The sequence below is a fragment of the Neomonachus schauinslandi genome, chromosome 1 (assembly GCF_002201575.2).
Source record: "Neomonachus schauinslandi chromosome 1, ASM220157v2, whole genome shotgun sequence".
Taxonomy (NCBI): Eukaryota; Metazoa; Chordata; class Mammalia; order Carnivora; family Phocidae; genus Neomonachus; species Neomonachus schauinslandi.
This window is the reverse complement of record NC_058403.1, coordinates 213,650,338-213,668,526: the sequence shown is the minus strand read 5'-3', so window position 1 is coordinate 213,668,526 and position 18,189 is coordinate 213,650,338. Positions and strand designations below refer to the sequence as shown.

Genomic DNA, 18,189 nt, shown 5'->3' with positions numbered 1-18,189 from the left:
AGGCCCACGTGGTGGGGAGCCGAGGCCTCCCTCCCACCAGCAGCCCCTCGAGGGCACCCGCACGAACGGCTCCTCCCGCCCCCGTCCAGCCTTCTCATGAGGCAGCCGCAGCTGACACCTTGACTGCATCCTCATGAGTGATCCGGAGCCAGGCCGTGCAGCTAAGCGACTCCTAAATTCTCGCCCACAGAAATCGAGAGGTAACGGATGTGTGCTGTTTGACACTACTGAGTTGTGAGGTGACTTCTCAAGCTGGTGATAAACACTCTGTACAGATGTTACACATTAAACACCGTAAGTGATCAATTTGTGCCACAGCCACGGACCCCTGGGTCACTCACACCACCACGGTTGCAGTCAAGATAACCAAGCCCCCAGCATGACCATGTCCAGGTGCGGCAGGTTTCAGAGCAAGGTTTAATGCTGCGTGCAAACATGAAAGCTATTCTCAGAAACAGTCAGTCATGCTGTCACTTTCCTTGAGGCCCATCCTGAGGGTGTGGGCTGGTCCGGGCACTGCAGGGGCTCCCACGGGAGACAGCATCAGCAGACACCTGGATGGGAGACAAGGCAGGGTGAGCACAAGACTCCTGGCTCCTGTTCTTGTAAGAAGGGAGGAGCTGAGTGATGAGGGGCTACACACACTGCAGCCAGGCTCCGAAATCAAGTCTAGCTAGACCGCTTAGTTGCGGCATGGCCTGGGGCCCATCTGTAGAATGGAGATGCAAGAGGCACGTACACTCTGGCCTATCATGTGGTCGGCACAGTGGACAGCCACGTCGGAGACAAATGGAAGAGTCCAAGGGGTCGTTACGGCTCAAGCAGCAACCCCTGGGAGGCCAGCAGCTGTGGGTCAGCTTCCACTTTCCCCATTTGTAAAATGGGGCACCCCTCTGTCACACCCAGGCGGGGGAGATTGGAATGTGGGGTGCAGTCAGCCTCCAGGATGGAGCACCCTGGGCCACTGCCCATTCCCCAGGCCCACAAACCAGGGATGCTTGTTGGCAGCTTTGTGTCGACAGGCAGGATTCTCCCAGGTGAATAGACCAGGTGAGCCTCCCAGACCTACCACCCTAGTTCTGGGGGCATGGAGAACCAGCCTCATGGAAGCCCCAGTCCTCAGCCATGTGGGCATCATGGGATTCACCTGCTAACAGCCGCCAAAACTTACCAGAGGGGTCTGAGGAGGATCAGTTTAATCGTCCTTCTTAAACTTGCTGTTGATGTAGGGCACCCAGTCCAGAATCAGTCGCCAGTCCGTGGCCCACACCAGCCCCACAGTGCCCACAGCGCCCCACATGCCTGCTGTGGGCATCCTGCCAGAGAACAGCAGGGGTCAGGTCCTACTCAGGGGTCACCCTCCCAGCTGCATCTCTGGGTCTCTCTCCCCCTCCCATGCCAAGCTTCCGTTTATCCAGCGCCCACCACACACCCACCCCTCCTGCCCAGTGTATGGACACATCCTTCTGACAATGGGGTGGGCACAAAGCAGGAGACCCTGAGGCAACTTCACACCCACCTGTTTTCACATGAGAATCTTCTGGAGGTTTTTTTTGAGGCATTTGCTCAAAAGAAAATTTGAACAACCCAAGCTCATAACCACCCCTTCACAACAGGTAAAGCCTGCATGCAGGCCCCAACTATGCAGTTTACAGCTGGCCAGGGACAGCTATGGGACAGCTATGGGACTGAGGGAGGTATCAAGGTCTGGGTCTTACAGGAGCACACAGCACAGGAAGGGCAGGCCACCTCCCCAATGACACACGGCTGCATGGTGCAGCACGGAGCTGAGTCTCGCTTTCAGCCAGGACCGCCACCCCTCACTTATGTCCTGTGATTGGTTAGAGTCCGCAGTGGCTCCAACAGTCCCTCCTGATGCTCACGCCCGGTGTGCCTCCTCCCTCGGAGTGTGAGCAGGACCCAGTCTCTGGTCTCTAATGAGTGAGGCTCGCACAGGTGCTCTGGCTTGCTCCTACTCTGCGGGAAGCCGGCTGCCACCTGAGCTGCCCTACAGGGGGTCCGCCAACAATCACATCCTTGCGCTTGGAAAGACCCCCTCCAAAGAGCCTTTGGAGGAGACTGCAGCCTCCTGAGCCGGTGTGGTGGGCCGAGCTCGGGTGTGCCCGCGCCCCTGACCCACACAAACTGCGAGGGAATACGTGTTTGTGGTTTGAAGCTGTGCGGGGCCACCTGCCCTGCAGCCACGGCTGACCACTGGAGGGCCGATGGCCGGCGATACACGGCCGGATCACGGTCAGCTATGTGCCTGGGACGCTGGACCGGGAGGGTTGCCACCGCCACCTCCACAGAGGACGAACCACCACCACGCCCCCCGCCTGTCTCCCCAGTGACAGCCGCGGCCCCGCCCCCCCACCTGGCCCCTCGGCGGGCACCCCAGCTCCGAGGGTCAGGAACGTCCCAGGAGCCTTTCCCGCCGTCCTGGTCGGCCCCGGGGAGCCCGAGCCGAAGGCGCTGGACAGACAGCGGGCGGCCGTGTCAGCCCGTCCAGGTAGGGATGAGGAGCTGGCTCGTACGTGCGCGCCGGACCAGCCGCCCCGCCGCTCTGCGCCCGTCCCATCTGGGACCCGGTAGCATAACGGGTGCCGACTGCGGACGGCGGGGGCCGGGAGCACATGCTCACCAGTTTTTGGCCAGCTCACGGTAACGGGGGCCCAGGAACCTGCTCAGCATCGCGGCGCAGTCGGCAGCTCAGGGTGACCCCGGCTGCCGCCCGGCTACACTACGCAGGCGCGGCGGCAGCAGCGCGCAGGCGCACGGGGAGGCCCTCCGCCCCGAGCGAGCTGCCCGTTTGGCGACGGGAGGCAGCGGTTGTTGCGCGCGCAGACCCGGAAAACCTTGCAGTCACTTCCGGGGAGGGTCGGAAGTCGTTAGATGCTGCCGAGAGTGAGCAGGTCTGGCGGGTGGGGAGGGCTCTTCTGAGCGCCAGACCCGGCGACGCGGGTGATGTCCCATCGCCGGCGGCCAGGGTGGTCCCCAGCGGCGCAGCCTGCGGCAGCTAAGCACAGCCCCCGACACTTGGCTGGTGATTTTGTGTCTTTACTACAAGCCAAGGCTGTATTTGCAATTAGGGAAACTGAGGCCCGACGGGGAAGGACCTTGGCCGGAGTCGCACCGAGGGAAGGGTGCGATCGGAAGCCGCCGTCGGCCGTGCTTCCCGGCCTCCGTGTGCTTCCCGGGAGCTGTCGCTCGGAGGCCTGGCTCCTGGAGCCAACGCGGAGGGCCCGGTTCCGCTAGTGGATGGAACCCCGGGGCGGGCGGGGCCTCGCCTGCCGCCGTCACTGCCTCTGGAGCCCCAGCGTCGGATGCAGGCCCGGAGGTGAGCCCCGGAGGTAAGCCCCGGCCGCTGCCCCGCCTTGCTCTCCTCCCGGCACCTGCGCCTCCGTTTCCTGCAAGGCGGCAGTTCCCCGGGGGGGAGGGGCTGCAGGTCCTGACCTGGCCCGGGCCACCCAGTGCGGCTGGGTCCCGGCACCGACAGGTAGAGCCCACGGTCGGGGCACCAGAGCTACTTGTTGCTGGATTGGACATTGTTTCTCGATCTTTACAGGTGCTCTGGGGATTTGAGCTTGGGGTCAGAAGAGATTTGTTCGTGGAAACTTAAAAAATGGGATGTAGAGGCCGTCATGAAGATGTTGAGAGAGAGGAGAGAGACGGAATAAAGCTGCCTGAGGGGCGCCTGGGTGGCTCAGATGGTTAAGCGTCTGCCTTCGGCTCAGGTCATGATCCCAGGGTCCTGGGATCGAGCCCCGCATCGAGCTCCCTGCTTGGCGGGGAGCCTGCTTCTCTCTCTCCCTCTACTGTTCCCCCTGCTTGTGCTCTCTCACTCTCTCTATCAAATAAATAAATAAAATCTTTAAAAAAAAAAAAAAAAGCTGCCTAAAAAATGAGTAGAGGGGCGCCTGGGTGGCTCAAGTCAGTTAAGCATCAGACTCTTGGTTTCAGCTCAGGTCGTGATCTCAGGGTAGTGAGATGAGCCCCAGGTTGGGTGTCGGCTTGGGATTTTCTCTCCCTCTTCCTCTGCCCCTCCCCCCACTCATTCTCTCTCTCTCTCTCTCTCTCTGTCTCAAGTCAATAAAAATCTTTTATTATTTTTTTTTAAGATTTTTTATTTATTTATTTGGCAGAGAGAGACACAGCGAGAGAGGGAACACAAGCAGGGGGAGAAGGAGAAGCAGGCTTCCCGCTGAGCAGGGAACCGGATGTGGGGCTCTATCCCAGGACCCTGGGATCGAGCCCTGCTTTGGGCTTCCTGGGATCATGACCTGAGCTGAAGGCAGAAGCCCAACGACTGAGCCACCCAGGCGCCCCAATAAAAATCTTTTTAAAAAAATGAGTGGAGATGGTCATAGAGGCCTGCGGGCTGCAGGTCCTGGATCCAAGCAGTTCCTAATGCCCTGCCTCGTTGCTCCTTCTGCTTAATGTATTTCAGCTCATAAGGCAGAATGTTTTCCTTTGCAGTGATAAAATACAAAAACCAGTTTAAGAGAAAAGTTTTTGTTTTTTATTTTGTTTTTTTAAAAATTTTATTTATTTATTTGACAGAGAGATACATAGCGAGAGAGGAAACACAAGCAGGGGGAGTGGGAGAGGGAGAGCAGACTTCCTGCAGAGCAGGGAGCCCGATGCGGGGCTCGATCCCAGGACCCTGGTATCATGACCTGAGCAGAATGTTTTCCTTTGCAGGGATAAAATACAAAAACCAGTTTAAGAGAAAAGAAGTTTTTGTTTTTTATTTTGTTTTTTAAAAATTTTATTTATTTATTTGACAAAGAGATACATAGCGAGAGAGGGAACACAAGCAGAGGGAGTGGGAGAGGGAGAAGCAGGCTCCCCACCCAGCAGGAAGCCCAATGCGGGGCTCGATCCCAGGACCCTGGAATCATGACCTGAGCCGAAGGCAGACGCTTAACGACTGAGCCACCCAGGCGCCCCCAAGAGAAAAGAAGGTTTATGGCATGTTGGATGGCTTCAGGCATGGCTGGATCCAGGAGTCTAGCAATGTTATCACAAATCTCTCTCTGCATCTCTCAGCTCTTCTTGCCTCTGTTGTCCTTGCCCTCTGGTGAGCTCTCTCTGAGCAGTGGCATGTGGAAACTCTAGGTCAGCATTCCAGCAGCCCTCGAAGGAAGATGGCACCTCTTTCCTGATAATTGCAGAAGATACCCTGAGACTGGTTCTCCTGGGCCTCCTGTGGAAATGGGGCAGAGGCACGTACTGAACATGTACAGCTTGGTCTTTGGACATGTGTGTGCCCATGGAACCGCCACCGAGACAGCCGGGGTGCCCACTGGCTTTTCCTCCTGCCCCTCTGGACCCTCGCCCACCCCCTCCTGGCCCCCGTGAGCACTCATCTGCTGTCTCCGGTCGGTTCACCTGCATTTTCTAGACTTTTCTATACAGGGAGGCATACAGTGTGTTCTCCTTGGTGTCTGGCTGTTTGCGTGCCGCACAGTTAATTCTGAGAGTCCCTGGTGCCTTCCTTCTGCTGCTGAGTTGCGTTCCACAGAGGGGCGGACCCGTGTGCTGACCCGCTCACCTGCTGGAAGGCATTTGGGTTGTTTCCAGGTTTCGGCGATCACAGCTGTGGCCCGTGAATAGCCCTGTCCAGGTCTTTGCATGGACGTGTGTCTTCATCCCTCTGGAGAGGATTCTGGGGGGCCGGCTGGCTCACAGCAGGGAGCCTGTGTTGAACCGTGGACGAAACCACCCGGCTTTTTTTTAAAACTGAGGTGTACCTGCTGTAGAAGGTGAGGTCAGTGTCAGGCGCCCAGGGGTCTGCCAGCCAAACCGTTCTGGAGGAGTTGCACCTGTTCTCATTCCTGCCAGTGAGGCGTGGGGTTCCTGCTGTATTGGGGCGTTTTACTGCTTTAGGAAGGACATGCACGCTCCCTGTTCCCCATGGTCACGCTGATGGCTGCACGCTGGGTGGCTTAAAACAACGGGGTTTCACGCTGTCCCCGCCGTGGAGGCCGCAAGCCCCCCAGGGTGTCACAGGGCTGCACTCCCGCTGTCCCTCCCACCTCCGCCTTTGTCACGTGGTGTCTCCTCTCATCAGGATGCTTGTCATTGTTTTGGGGCCTATCCTACTCCAGGATGAGCTCATCTCAGCATCGGCAATTACACCTGCAAAGGCCCCTTTCCCGAGTAAGGCCCGGATCCCCAGTTCCGGGGTCGGACATGGGGGTGCTCTTTCAAAGGTTCCACCATCCCGCCACAGTGCCGCGGGGCTGTCCTTGTCTGCCCTGGTCTCCGAGGGGCTGTCCTTGTCTGCCGGGCCGGGGGTGGCAGGGCTGCCTGGGGTTCGTGTCAGGCCCGGGCTGTGTGTGTCTTCCTGGGAGCAGGAGGGCTCGGAGGGCTGGCTGGGGGCTGGCAGAAGGTCTGTGACAAGCACAGAGTGACCTGCACCCTTCGAACATGCTCAGGACACCATTGCTGCCGCCAAGACGTGGGCACACCCTTTGCACCAAGTTTCCGTCCGGTCTCTGCCCCTGCAGTTCCCTGAGCGGGGCAAAGAGATGCTCCTTCCAGAAATTTCCACAGAGCGGATCCTTGCTGGGATAGGGAGGGGATCCCTCACTGAAGGAAGATTTTAGCACCATTGTGATCTATTTTTAAACACCTTTTTTGAAGGGCTACCAACTGGCACAGTGGGAAGAGCATGTGACTCTCGATCTCGGGGTTATGAGTTCGAGCCCCATGTTGGGGGTAGAGATGAGTTAAAAGTAAAATCTTAAAAAAAATAAACACCTTTAAAGATTTTACTTATTTGAGAGAGAGAGAATGAGAGACAGAGAGCACGAGAGGGGGGAGGGTCAGAGGGAGAAGCAGACTCCTCGCTGAGCAGGGAGTCCGACTCGGGGCTCGATCCTGGGACCCTGGGATCATGAGCTGAAGCAGTTAACTAACAGCCACCCAGGCGCCCATAAACACCTTTTTTGATGATGTTCACACACCATCCTATTTACACACTTAATGTGCATAATTCAGTGGGCTTTGGCATATTACATTATTAACTTTAAAAATTAACAGGCAGCCTCTCAGGGAGTGGCTTTCCCCTGTGAGCCGGTCCCATGTCCAGACCCCCAGGACCCCTCAGTACAAGTGTGGGTTCCCCACCTGACCTGAGGCGCTTTGGTTCTAGAACGTGGAATCACCATGGGCCCCTCCCTGTCACTCTGTGACTTTGCTGGCTTTGCTCACCGTGGCCCCAGTCAAACCACCGTTGTGTCTGTCCCCCAAAGAGACACGCTCAAGTCCTGCCCCCCGGGACCTGTGAATGGGACCTTACTTGGGTTCAGGACAGTCCGGTCAGGTGAGGCCGTACAGGAGGGGGGAGGCCGTGCCGCACGGACTGGTGTCCTCGGAAGAGGGAAGTCTGGACGCAGACGCATGGGGACGCAGCCACGTGCCACCGAGGCAGGCACTGGGGCGATGCGGCCGCATGCCGAGGGACGCCCGGAGCCTTGGGAGCCGGGAGAGGCAGGAGGGACGGTGCCCTGGAGCGTGCGGAAGGTGCGCGGCCCTGCCGCACTTGGATCTGGGGCGCCTGGCCCCGGAACGAGAGAGAATAAATCCTGGTGGTTTGAGGCCCCATCCCCGAGTGTGGACTCCGTGGCCGCTGCCCCGAGACTCAGACCCAGGGCCGAGGGCTCCGCGCCTGCGTGTGCGGCGGAACCCCGTGCCCCCTGCCTGACGTGGCAGCCGCTTCCCGCCTGGAAGCACACGGCAGCTGAAAGGTGCAGGGGACAGCGTGTGGCCGCACGATGTCATGTTTATGCTACAGTGCCGTGATACACAGCTCTCCAGGTCCACTTTAGAGAGGCTCCCTTAACACATCCCAAAGAATCCAGCCAGCCGCGTTGACACTTGCATGAAATTTTTTTTCTTAAAAAAGTTTCGTTTGAAAACCAGTTACTTTGAGGCACTCGGCAGTTTTCCCATACTCCTGGCTCCTCCCGGCCTCCAGGGCCACTTAGGGGCAATCCACAGTCCGGTAGTAGCCGGGGGGCGGGGGGCAGAGGCTCTGTGTAAGACCAGAAGCCGAGCGAGAGAGACACCGAGGCAGGACCCACCAGACCCGCACAGACCAGGGCAGTCACCAGGGAGCCCCTCGCCAGCCACTGGCTCCTCACTGCCCGCTGACCGGTCTGGGGGTGGGGCAGTGGGCCCAATGGGAGGACCCAGGTGACCTCGGGGTCTGGGAGGCAGCCCGCAGGTCCTGCCTGGTGCTTCCCTTGGGGTGCCCCGCTCCCTGGCCTGGGGGAGAGCCAGTCACGGGGTTGGAGGGCCTCAGGCAGCCCGCTGCTCTGGAGGGTGGGGAGGCCCCGGGCGGACGTCAGGCAAGCTGGTGTGCGGGAGTGAACAAGGCCACCCTAGGGTCCCTGAGGCCTGTGTTTGGGGGTGTGTGTGTGTTACGGAGCAAAGGAGCCCAGCCCAGCAGGCCTGAGCCCGCACCTGGGGGACACATGTCGGGGCCACCTGTCCTGGTGTCCCTGGGACTGCAGGGACCTTCAGTTTAAGCCTGGGGCAGTCCTGCGTGGGGTTGGTCCCGCCTGGTGACATGAGACCAGACAGGGGACTTTGGGAGGCCTAGGAGCTGCGCTTGGGATGTGGCCCACCCTCCTGCTCTTGCTTGTAGACGATCAGGTGCAAAGCCTGGGGGCTTCAGAGTTTGGGCAACAGTCACTTGGGGTGGGGGTTGCTGTGCTGGCCCTGAGTTGTCTGCAGGCCCTCCGCCAGAGATCAGAGAACAGGCCCAGGTCCACAGGTCAAAGGAACAAAGGATGGGGTGTCTGGGGAGGCCCCCCAACATCATGCTCCTGTGGTATGGTCCCTATGCCCAGAAACGTCGGTCCCAACAAAATCCGACTTGGGGAGGTGTGCAGCTTGTGGGGCATGAGGGCCGTGAGGAAGTGCCTGGGGTCCTCGGCAATCCCACGTGGGAGGGGCACTGCCTCCCTGCAGACACCCCCACCCCCTTCCCAAGGGAGGGGAGAGGATGGAGCAAGGAACCCTGGAAGGAGAACCCCCGTCAGGGAAAGGCCTGCCCACCATGCCCCAGATACACGAAGCCAGGAAACCACCCGACCTCTGAAAAAGCAACGAGGAGACATCTGCCATCGCTCCCTGTGACCAGCGGCTCCCAGAGCGGGGGGGGGGGGGGGGGGGACCTCAGGTTTACACTGGGTCTTTTTAATACAACTTTTAATAATCTGGTTGATCATGAAATGCAACGCTCAGTTCTAGAGACAGTAGCAGAAATAGCAAGAGACACGAGACTTTTATACAAAAAATTTGTTGCTTACAAAACGTATGCAAAAAAGCTTAAAAAAAAAAGAGACCAAAGGCATCCTCCTTGCTAATTTCCTAATACATTAAAAAAAAATCTAACTAACGTTCTTTATTTTCCTTAAGACACAGGTCAGGCGTAGGCACGATTCACGGCGGCTCCGCGAGGCGAGCCCTCTTGCTTCTCCCTCCGGCAAGTGGTAGGTTTGGACTCTCCCGCGTTTTCTACTTAAGGCATTTTTTCATCTTTTCTGACAAAGTGTGTATCTTGCTTTCCGGTTTTGTTTACAAACAAAACAAAACAAAACAAAACTGCCCCTTTCGGCCCGGGCTGCGGTTTCAGGATCCATCAGGGAAGTCCCACGGCGTCAAGGCAGTGAGGCCCGGAGCTGGGGGCCGGGGGCGGGGCAGCCGCCCCCCCACCCCCACCCCGGTGGCGCGGGCTCCGTGCTCATCACAGGCGTGCGTGCGTGCGTGCGTGCGTGCGTGCGGCAGGGACCGGGCCGGCTCACTGGTCCCGCACGGCGCCCCTCCTCACATGTGCCCCGCGGAGTTGTGGGCCTCGCTCAGGCCTGGGTGGGCGGCCGAAAGCACCATCTGGGGGTCTCCGACCACACCTGACACCTTCTCCTCTTCTCGCCGCTTCAAGCAAGCCGCTTTGGGGTTCAGGTTACGCTCTGGGGGGAGGGGGAGAGCAATGTGGGAGAGGGTCCCTCAGGGAGGGAGGTGGTGGGCGCAGGGGGCCGTGAAGAGCAGACTGCCGTCCGGGGGCCCGAGTGCTCCCACTGAGCGTGGACGGAGCGCCTGGAGCCTGCACGCAGGGAGGGGGCGGGGGGGGGACTGGACGGGGCGGGACACCTGGCCTGGAAGCCTACCTCGCACCTGCTGCTCCAGGCCCAGGATGACCTGCACGGCCTGCTGCAGGATGAGCAGTTTGGTCTGTGCCTTGTCCGACTTGAGGTGCATCTGGCACATGCGCCCCAGCTCCCGGAAGGCCTCGTTAATGTCCCGCACGCGCACCCGCTCCCGGGCGTTATTGGCCATGCGCCTCTCCCGGTCCCTCAGGTCTTTCTCCTCCAGGGACAGCACATCCTCCGTACTGCTGGGTTACAGCACCGAGGCCTCTGTTAGTCAGCAGCCGGGCGGGCGGGCAGGCCGGGGCCTGCGGGCTGCGCGTGCGTGTGCGCGCTCCCGTGCACGCAGGGCGTGTGCCTGTCTGTGCGTGCCTGCGGCCTGGCCACAGGCAAGGCTGTGTGTGGTGACACCCCAAGGAGGGCACCGTGGGCCTGTCCCCAGGGCAGGGAGGGCGGGCCCTGAGTCCCCGTCTGGGACTCCGTGTGGAGCCCATTCCACATGCCAAGGACTGGCCGGGGGGCAGGGGAGGCCCAGAGCCCCTCCTGGGATGATCTTCCCGGCTCAGCGCAGCTGGGTCCGGGAGTGCTAGGCCTGACCCGGCCAGTGTGGGTGGGAGAGGCAGAGAAGAGGCAAAGGCCCGACGCCCGCCCCTGCCCGCACTGGACTCCGGCAGCCCCAAGAGCGGGCCGTGGAATGGCCCCCGGGTGCACCTCCCAGGGGCCCCCAGTCTGGGCGGGGAGCGGCGGCTCCCCGGGCCTCTCATCACTACTGCGAACACCCCAGCTGCCCTGGGCGGTGAAGTTACTGAGCACCTGCTGTGTACCGGGCCCCGGCCACACACAGGACTCGAACGCTCAGACACCTGCCCGCGAGGTCCAAAGCCTGGCTCAGGCCCTACCAACTGCCAGCCACGTGGCTCTGCACAAGTCACTCTGTCTCCTCCTGGGCGGGATGGGGGCAAATGGCAACGGGACACCTGCCACGCCTGGTCCTGGGGAACGTGAAACAAAGTGGGTGAAGGCCCGGCCCTGGCGTGCACCCCAGAGGTGGAGGACGGGCCGAAGCGCTTGCATGTGAGCAGCTCCCAGGGGCCCTGTCCTGCTCCCACAGTGGGGGGGGGGGGGGTGAGACTGTGCCCTTGTCTACCCACCCGCCCACCCGCCCTTGGGCCTGAGTGGATCCCGCCAGGTGGCGGCGGCGGCCCCCGGAGCCCAGGACAAGCGCGCAGACCAAACTGACAGGCCTGAGGCTGGTGCACCCCCTTGGTCCCCTTTCTTCCCTCAAGTCCCAACTGGGGGGCTTTGGGGGAGGAAAGACCCCAAGGTCGCAGCCCTGCCATCCAGGGCTTGGGCAGCAAGTGCGAGGTAGGAGGGGCTGCCGTGGAAGCGGAGGAACAGATGGGCTGGGATGGGGGTGGAGTGCGAGAGGCAGAGAGCAGAGAGGCGGGCACCACCATGGAAACACAGAACCCTCAGAGCTGAGGGGACAGCAGGCCGGGGGGGCGAGGGCCCCAGCTCCGGTCCAAGTGACAGCGCTGCAGGAGAGAAAGGGTTAACGGGCGCCAGGCGCGGGAGGCTTAGTTAAGGAAGCAGCTGAGCTGGGGAGCCAAGTCACATGGGGGCCTTTCCGGATCCTCACCCGGCCCTGGGAAACGGGGGTGGGGGACCCCACCTGTAGATGGGGGCTGATGGGCTGAAGTGGCCCCACAACAATGTGTCTGTTCGGAGCGACAGTGTGACTTCTGGCCCCGGGGCACAGGGGCCTCAGCCAGAGAACTAGAGCCTTCCCGAGAAAGGAGGGCTGGGGTGGGCGGGCATCCCTGGGGTCCAGGGACGGAACTGAGAGCCAAAGTGCCCAGATCTGCAGAGCTAGGGGTCCAGAGAGTGTCATCGTCCCATTTCCAGAGGGGGCAGGGACTGTGGTGCGGGGGGCGGGGCGGTCACAGCGGGGGGCGGGGCGGTCACAGCGGGGGCGGGGCCGGCTCCAGGAGCGGGGGAGCGAGGGCAGCGCTGGCGGGGAGGGGAGCGGCGCCCCCACTGACCTCGCACCTGCTGCTCCAGGTTCAGGATGACCGACACGGCCTGGTGCAGGACGAGCAGTTTGGTCTGGGGCTTCTCGCTGCTCAGGTGCAGCTGGCACATGCGCCCCAGCTCCTTAAAAGCCTCATTGATGTCTCGGACCCGCAGCCGCTCCCGAGCGTTATTGGCCACCCGGCGCTCCTTCTCCCGCTCAGCCTTCTGCTCTGGGGGGAGAAGGTCGTCCTCGTCCTCGTCCGGGCTATGGGGGGGCCCGGGGGCCAGAGGGAGACAGTGAGGCGGGGGGCAGGCGGGGGGCCCGCCGACGGCCCCGCGGAGCGGCCTGCGTGTGCGTGTGCGTGTGCGTGCGCGTGCGTCCCGACAGGCGGGCCGGGGGCTGAGGAGGGGCGGGCACCTGGTCCGAGCGCGGGGGGGCTTCAGCTCCTTCTTCTCCTCCTCGGAGTTGTCGGCCACGGAAGTGTTCTCCTCGTCCTCCTCCTCCCGTTTGATCTCACCAGCACCCGAGACAGCCCCGGTGCGCCCGAGTCCTGCAACAGGCCTGGGCTTAGCGTCTGGGCACGTCCAGGGCCACCTGAGCAACCCCTTCTGCCCCTCGTGGGAGGCAGTGAGGTCTCTGGGGAAAGCCAGGCCTCCATGTGCAAAAAAACCCAAAAAACAAACCAAAAAACCCCAACGATAAAACAGAAAACACACCTAGAATCAGGTCCCTACCTCACACCAGTCACCAGCTCCAGACTAAGACCTGACAACCTTCAGAAGAAAATGCACTGAAATCCTGCTGTGACTCAGTATCTCCTAAAATACTAAACGAGCTGTTCTTGAAAGAAGAAACAAACGATAAACTGGACTGTATCCTAATTGAGAATTTCTGATTGCCAGGATACCACCAAGAGATAAGAAGATATGCCACAGGATAGAAAATAAGTGTCCCTGGGGCGCCCGGGTGGCTCAGTCGTTAAGCGTCTGCCTTCAGCTCAGGTCGTGATCCCGGGGTCCTGGGATCGAGCCCCGCATCGGGCTCCCTGCTCGGCGGGAAGCCTGCTTCTCCCTCTCCCTCTCCCCCTGCTTGTGTTCCCTCTGTCGCTGTGTCTCTCTCTGTCAAATAAATAAATAAAATCTTTAAAAAAAAAAAAAAATCCAGTCATGTCATTTAACAAAACTCTTGTAGCTGACATAAAATAGGGCCCTGCAACACACAATTAGAAGATCCATGTTCTGGAGTGCCCTGCCTTTGGCTCGGGTCAGGGTCCCGGGGTCCTGGGATCGAGCCCCGCATCGGGCTCCCTGCTCAGCGGGAAGCCCGCTTCTCCCTCTCCCTCTCCCCCTGCTTGTGTTCCCTCTCTCGCTGTGTCTCTCTCTGTCAGATAAATAAAATGTTTAAAAAAAAAAAGAAAATACATGTCCTGTATAAACCAGTGAGGGCTTGGTCTCCATAATTTGTAAAGAACTCCTACAAATCAACACGAAAAGGATCAGGAGCTCAACAGGAAAACAGGGAGCTTTGGGAGCTTTCCCAAATGGGCAATTCAGACACAAGGAAGCGGATATGGTCCGCGTGGAAATCCACTTCACTGCATCAATAAACTGAGGAAATGCAAATCGGGATCCAGCAAGTCACGAAGGTGGTCAAACAACAGGGCCCTACAAGGTGAAGTAGCGCCTGTGGGAGGAAGTTGGCATGGCCAGTTTGGGACAGTCCGGCATTCTCTGGGGAAGGTGGACACATGCATACCTCCAAACCCCACAACCTGGAATCACACCCGAGAAACTTTTGTGCACACTCTGGAGACACGTTCCAGAACGTTCCAGAAAGCACCTAGTGCAAAAGCAGACAGTTGGAAACAACCTAACATCCCGCATCAGGGCCAGGGTCCATCCTCAGCCCCAACATGCCAGCCAGATACCAATTTTACAAAAGCCCAAAACCATGTCATGAAATACAGGGTTTGAAGGCACACAGCAACGCTGAACTCGACACTCGGTGAGAGCAAAACACGCACCGGGAATGGGGCCTGGGCTGAGCAACAAATGAACTAGGAGGGTAGCAGAGGAGAGGGCAGGGGAAGGCAGGGGAGGGGGAGAAGCTGGGGTAAGAGATTTAGCTCCGGGAACCCCCGTCCCACAGCACGGACATCAGGGCGTCCTGGGCACTGTTGAGAGGTCAAGTCGTGCCCCAGCCCCACCCACCCAGTGCCAGGAGCCCCCCCCCCCCCCAAGTTGTGACGACTGTACGTATCCCAGAGAGACCCCCGGCATAAAGTGGCAAAAATCAAGAAACACAGAGCATCGCTCGCTGTCAAACTCAAGTGGGTTTTGAGGGGTGTGGGGAGGCTGGGATGGGGAGGGCCCCTGGGCAGGACAAGAGAACCTGCCCCAATGTGGGGTGCGCTGGGGGTTCCTGGGGGCTTGGGACACCAGGCAGTGGCCAGGCAGAAAGTCCCTGCACCCTCTCCAGCCGTGGTTGCCCCCACGGTAGCAGAGTCCGTGTCCGCGCCCCTGGGACTGGTGACCACGAGACCCTCACTGGCCCATCACCACCTCCTCGTGCAAAGTGCTGTCACCTCCTTGGTCTTTTCCAGGAAAATTCAAAGCCCACCAGCCACCAGCCACCAGCCTGACCCCATGCTGCTCCAGTGGGTCCTCACCTCAGGAGCCCGACACAGCTCCTGACACGTCAAGAGCCCCCCATCCAAGCGGCACGATGCTCAGGCTGGGGCTCTGTCCACTCGCTCTGCCTGGTGACTCTGCCCACGGACCTGGCTCTGAGCTCCACCAAGTGCCCAGGATGCCTGGACGGCACCCTCCCTGAACTCCAGACCCGAACCCCACCACCACCTCCACATCTGCAAAGCCTGTGGGATCTCTGCCTTCAGAACCCAGAACTCGCCCCCCACCCCACCCTTCCTGGACCAGCACAGTCCCCTCCACCCGCAGCTTCCGGTGCCACACATGGTCCGGTCGCCCCAGTCTCCCTGCTGCCGCCAGAGGGCGCCCTGTGGGCACAGAGTCCGGCAGGTCCCTGCTCTGGGGGCAGCCCTCCAGGGCTCCCAGGTCCCTCAGGGTCAAAGCCCAAGCCCTCCCCCATCCACAGGACCCTGCAGGACTTGCCCGTCACCTCCCTGACCCCACCTCCCCCTCCTGCCACCCAGCACAGGGCTCCTCACTACTTCTCCAGCACAACAGGCTCGGTCTGCCCCAGGGCCTCTCCACACGCACCACCCCGGGGGTCTGTCTGCCTCTGTTCCTCCCCAGCTCTGCCCAAACGGCACAATCCTGCCCTGCCATCATCTTTAAAACCACAAGGACCCCTGCACCCCTCCCCACTTTCCCCTAGCCCCGTTCCTGCTGCATTTAGCCCACTGTGGGTCACCCCCCAGGGACCGGGCTTTTTGTTTAATTCCCGGTTGACCGCCAGGGGCCTCCACGAGACCCAAGCACACGGCCAGTGCTCAACACGCGACGGCCGGCTGAGCCGCAGCAACTAAGCCGCTGAACACGGGACGGGTGAGGGGCCCTACCGCCCTGCAGGAAGCTTCCCAAAGGGCCTCCCAGTGCAGGGCGAAGGGACGCTGCGTACAGCGAGGGACGACCCCAGCGCCTGGCGGCTCTCAGTCCCCCGGACGAGCCCGGGGCCACCACGCTCCAGAGGAGATCGTTTAGGGGCACATCACGCACCAGCCGGGCTCTGCGCAGGGGATCGGGGCACAGGTGGCCCCGAGGTGCTGGCCGCCCTCCCCTCCCCAACGCTGAGGCTTACCACTGTAGGAGTCCGGCGGCCGAGCAAGGTCAGGGAGGCTGCTGGGCTGGCTGGGGAGGGCCACGTGGTTGTGCATCAGGCTGCCGCCGCCCACAAGGCTGTCTTCCGGGTGGCCGCCTCCCACCTGCGGACAGCGGAGTGGCCTCGTCAGGGCTGCGCCGCCCTGGCCCCCTGCCCCGCCCACCCTCCGGCGGCACTCACCAGGCCAGAGTGTCGCCCCCCCAGTGGCATGACGGGGCTGGCAAAGCCGGAGGCCAGAGCCCCGTGGCCAGGCAGCAGCCCGTGCACGTCCGCTGCGGTGCCCACCGCGTGGCTGCGCAGCACGTGGATGGCCTCGTCCAGGTGGTCCTCCATCTTGTTCTGCTGCGGGGCGGAGGGGGGAGGCGGTCAAGGGCTGGGCCCCTGGGACCCCCCACAGCCCCGCGGGGCCTGCGCACAACTTGCGTCCTCGCCGGCCAACGCCACGGTGACCGCTCCGGACCTCGTGCCCGACAAATGAACCATCAAAGGGCCTGCCCTGTAAACTCCACCAGTCACGGGGGCCTCATGGCTCTTAGGGGCCACGGTTTCCAAGTTCTGTAAACTGGCCACAGCAGACACGCTGAGCCACTCTCCCGGGCCACCTCCCCCACCCCAGGGTCCCCGTGAGTCTTGTACCCACGTGTACCGTCCCCCCACCCCGGGCGCTCCCATGAGGGGCACCCCCTCCCCGGCCCGGCCACACACACCCACGAGGGACAGCCCCCAACCAGCCCTGGAAGGCTGGGGCAGGAAGCTCACCAGACTGTGGAGACCCCCATCATAGCTAGGCGATAAGGCACCGGGGGCTCCTGGTCGGGGCCACTGCGACGTCCCTGGAAGGGATAGGTGTCGCGTCAACAGGGGCACCTGAGGCTGGGTGTCCGAGCAGCCGGACTCAGAGACAGAGGGAGAGGCTGGGTGGGGAGTGGGCCAGGGGCCTGAGATGCCTGGGCTGGCCACACGGGGGCCCCCACGCCCACAGGGCCGACGGAAACTCAGCCCTGGCCAGGCCAGCCAGGCAGTTACTGGGAACCCACCCAGTAGACAGGTTCCCCGCTCCAAAATCCAGGCCCCACTTCCTACGGGGAAGGCAGCCCAGCGGCACACGCGGTAGGTGCCCCAGGGGCCAGCCTGCCGTACCAGCAGCTGGAGCCAGAGCTGGGCAGAGGTTCACCCCGGGGGCCCTGCACGGGCCAGGGCGAGGTGAGCGTCCCTGAGGACTCCCGCTGCAGAGGTGAGGCCCTGCGGGGTGTCTAATAAAACCTCACCCCGAGCTGACCCCCAGGTAGGTCTTCTTGGGGACAGGAGGACCTGGCCTCCTTGGCAGAGCCAAACCCGGGGCATGCAATTGGTGCCTATCACATACCGGGTAGACAAACGCTGTCCACACTGGGGAGTCCGGGCCTGTTACTCTGGCTCTTGGACCCTCTGCCCTGCCCTGCGAGATCCCATCTGCCCCTCACTGTCCACAGAAACATGGACTGCCCCGGAGACCACCTCCTCCAGAGAGCCTTCCCTGGATGCCCATGGGAACATAAGCCCTGAGGCAGAGGTCCCTCCAGCTCTCCACCCACTGAGGGCTTCACGCGCCAGACGTACCCCCCACCCCCTCCCCAGCAACACCCCCAGACCTGCTAGGCCCTGTGGGGAGCCCACGGGGGTCGAGGGGCTGGAGGAGAAGTTATTGCTTGAGTGATCCGGGGAGTAGATCTGCAAAAGGGATGAGAAGAGACACGGGGCCACCAGTCAGGGACCAGCCTCGGGGGCTCACCAGCCCAACCACCCCTCCCCCACTGTGTCCCACGCCTCACCGAGGCCAATGCCTTCCCAAGGGCGTCCCCAGAGCTGCTGGCAGTTGTCCCGCGGGAGCCTGGAGGGTGGAGAGAGGTGAAGCCCAACCTCAGGGAAGGGGCATCCCCCGCACACGGGAGCTCCCGTATGTGCTTGGCTGCCGAGCATGGACGCCCCCACCCAGCACCGGGCAGCCCCTGATTTTGGTTAACGGCCTGAAATCCTGTCCGCTGCCGCCACAGAGGCTCTAGGGACAGGCAGGTAGGTAGCAGGACCCGCGTGAGCCATTTTCCCTGGAGCCTCAGTTTCCCCAGATGTAAACCGGGAAGCCATTCTTCAAAGGGCCATTTCCAAACATCACAGATGTGGCCCAAGGAGCCTGAGCTCCTGTGCAGGGCAAGCCCAGGAGAGAAAGGACGTGAG

General features: G+C 61.3%; 2 protein-coding genes and 1 long non-coding RNA gene across 6 annotated transcripts in view; 1 reads left to right on the top strand and 2 right to left on the bottom strand.

Moving 5' to 3' along the window:
* Nucleotides 1-398: 398 nt before the first annotated feature.
* LOC110593793 (cytochrome b-c1 complex subunit 10) lies at nt 399-2,807 on the bottom strand. The gene is made up of 3 exons (XM_021705167.2): nt 2,642-2,807; nt 1,172-1,316; nt 399-554 (listed from the first exon to the last, which is right to left on the bottom strand). The coding sequence occupies exons 1-2, from the start codon at nt 2,689-2,691 to the stop codon at nt 1,196-1,198; spliced, it is 171 nt and encodes a 56-aa protein (XP_021560842.1). The 5' UTR covers nt 2,692-2,807; the 3' UTR covers nt 399-554; nt 1,172-1,195.
* Nucleotides 2,808-2,878: 71 nt separating this feature from the next.
* LOC110593726 lies at nt 2,879-13,188 on the top strand. The gene is made up of 3 exons (XR_002481174.1): nt 2,879-3,350; nt 9,433-9,506; nt 13,077-13,188. It is a non-coding gene; the product is annotated as an uncharacterized LOC110593726 (long non-coding RNA).
* Nucleotides 9,215-18,189, bottom strand: part of TCF3 (transcription factor 3) — a 31,093-nt gene continuing 22,118 nt past the window's right edge. The window contains exons 11-18 of one of the 4 annotated variants that reach the window (XM_021705060.2): nt 17,787-17,845; nt 17,607-17,685; nt 16,735-16,808; nt 16,156-16,317; nt 15,955-16,078; nt 12,592-12,724; nt 12,203-12,438; nt 9,215-9,983 (exon numbers count right to left, since the gene is read on the bottom strand). In XM_021705060.2, coding sequence (XP_021560735.1) covers nt 9,841-9,983; nt 12,203-12,438; nt 12,592-12,724; nt 15,955-16,078; nt 16,156-16,317; nt 16,735-16,808; nt 17,607-17,685; nt 17,787-17,845 — 1,010 coding nt within the window. In that variant the 3' untranslated portion in view covers nt 9,215-9,840. Of the gene's footprint in view, nt 9,984-10,181; nt 10,409-12,202; nt 12,439-12,591; nt 12,725-15,954; nt 16,079-16,155; nt 16,318-16,734; nt 16,809-17,606; nt 17,686-17,786; nt 17,846-18,189 lie in introns of those variants that run through there. The other 3 variants (XM_021705062.2, XM_021705061.2, XM_044918000.1) reach the window with 3 other exon arrangements.

Excerpts from the sequence above, each read along its gene's own strand:
- LOC110593793 (XM_021705167.2), bottom strand. The coding sequence starts at position 2,691 with ATGCTGAGCAGGTTCCTGGGCCCCCGTTACCGTGAGCTGGCCAAAAAC. Across the intron at positions 1,317-2,641 it reads CGTGAGCTGGCCAAAAACTG|GATGCCCACAGCAGGCATGT; the intron begins GTGAGCATGTGC and ends GTTCTCTGGCAG.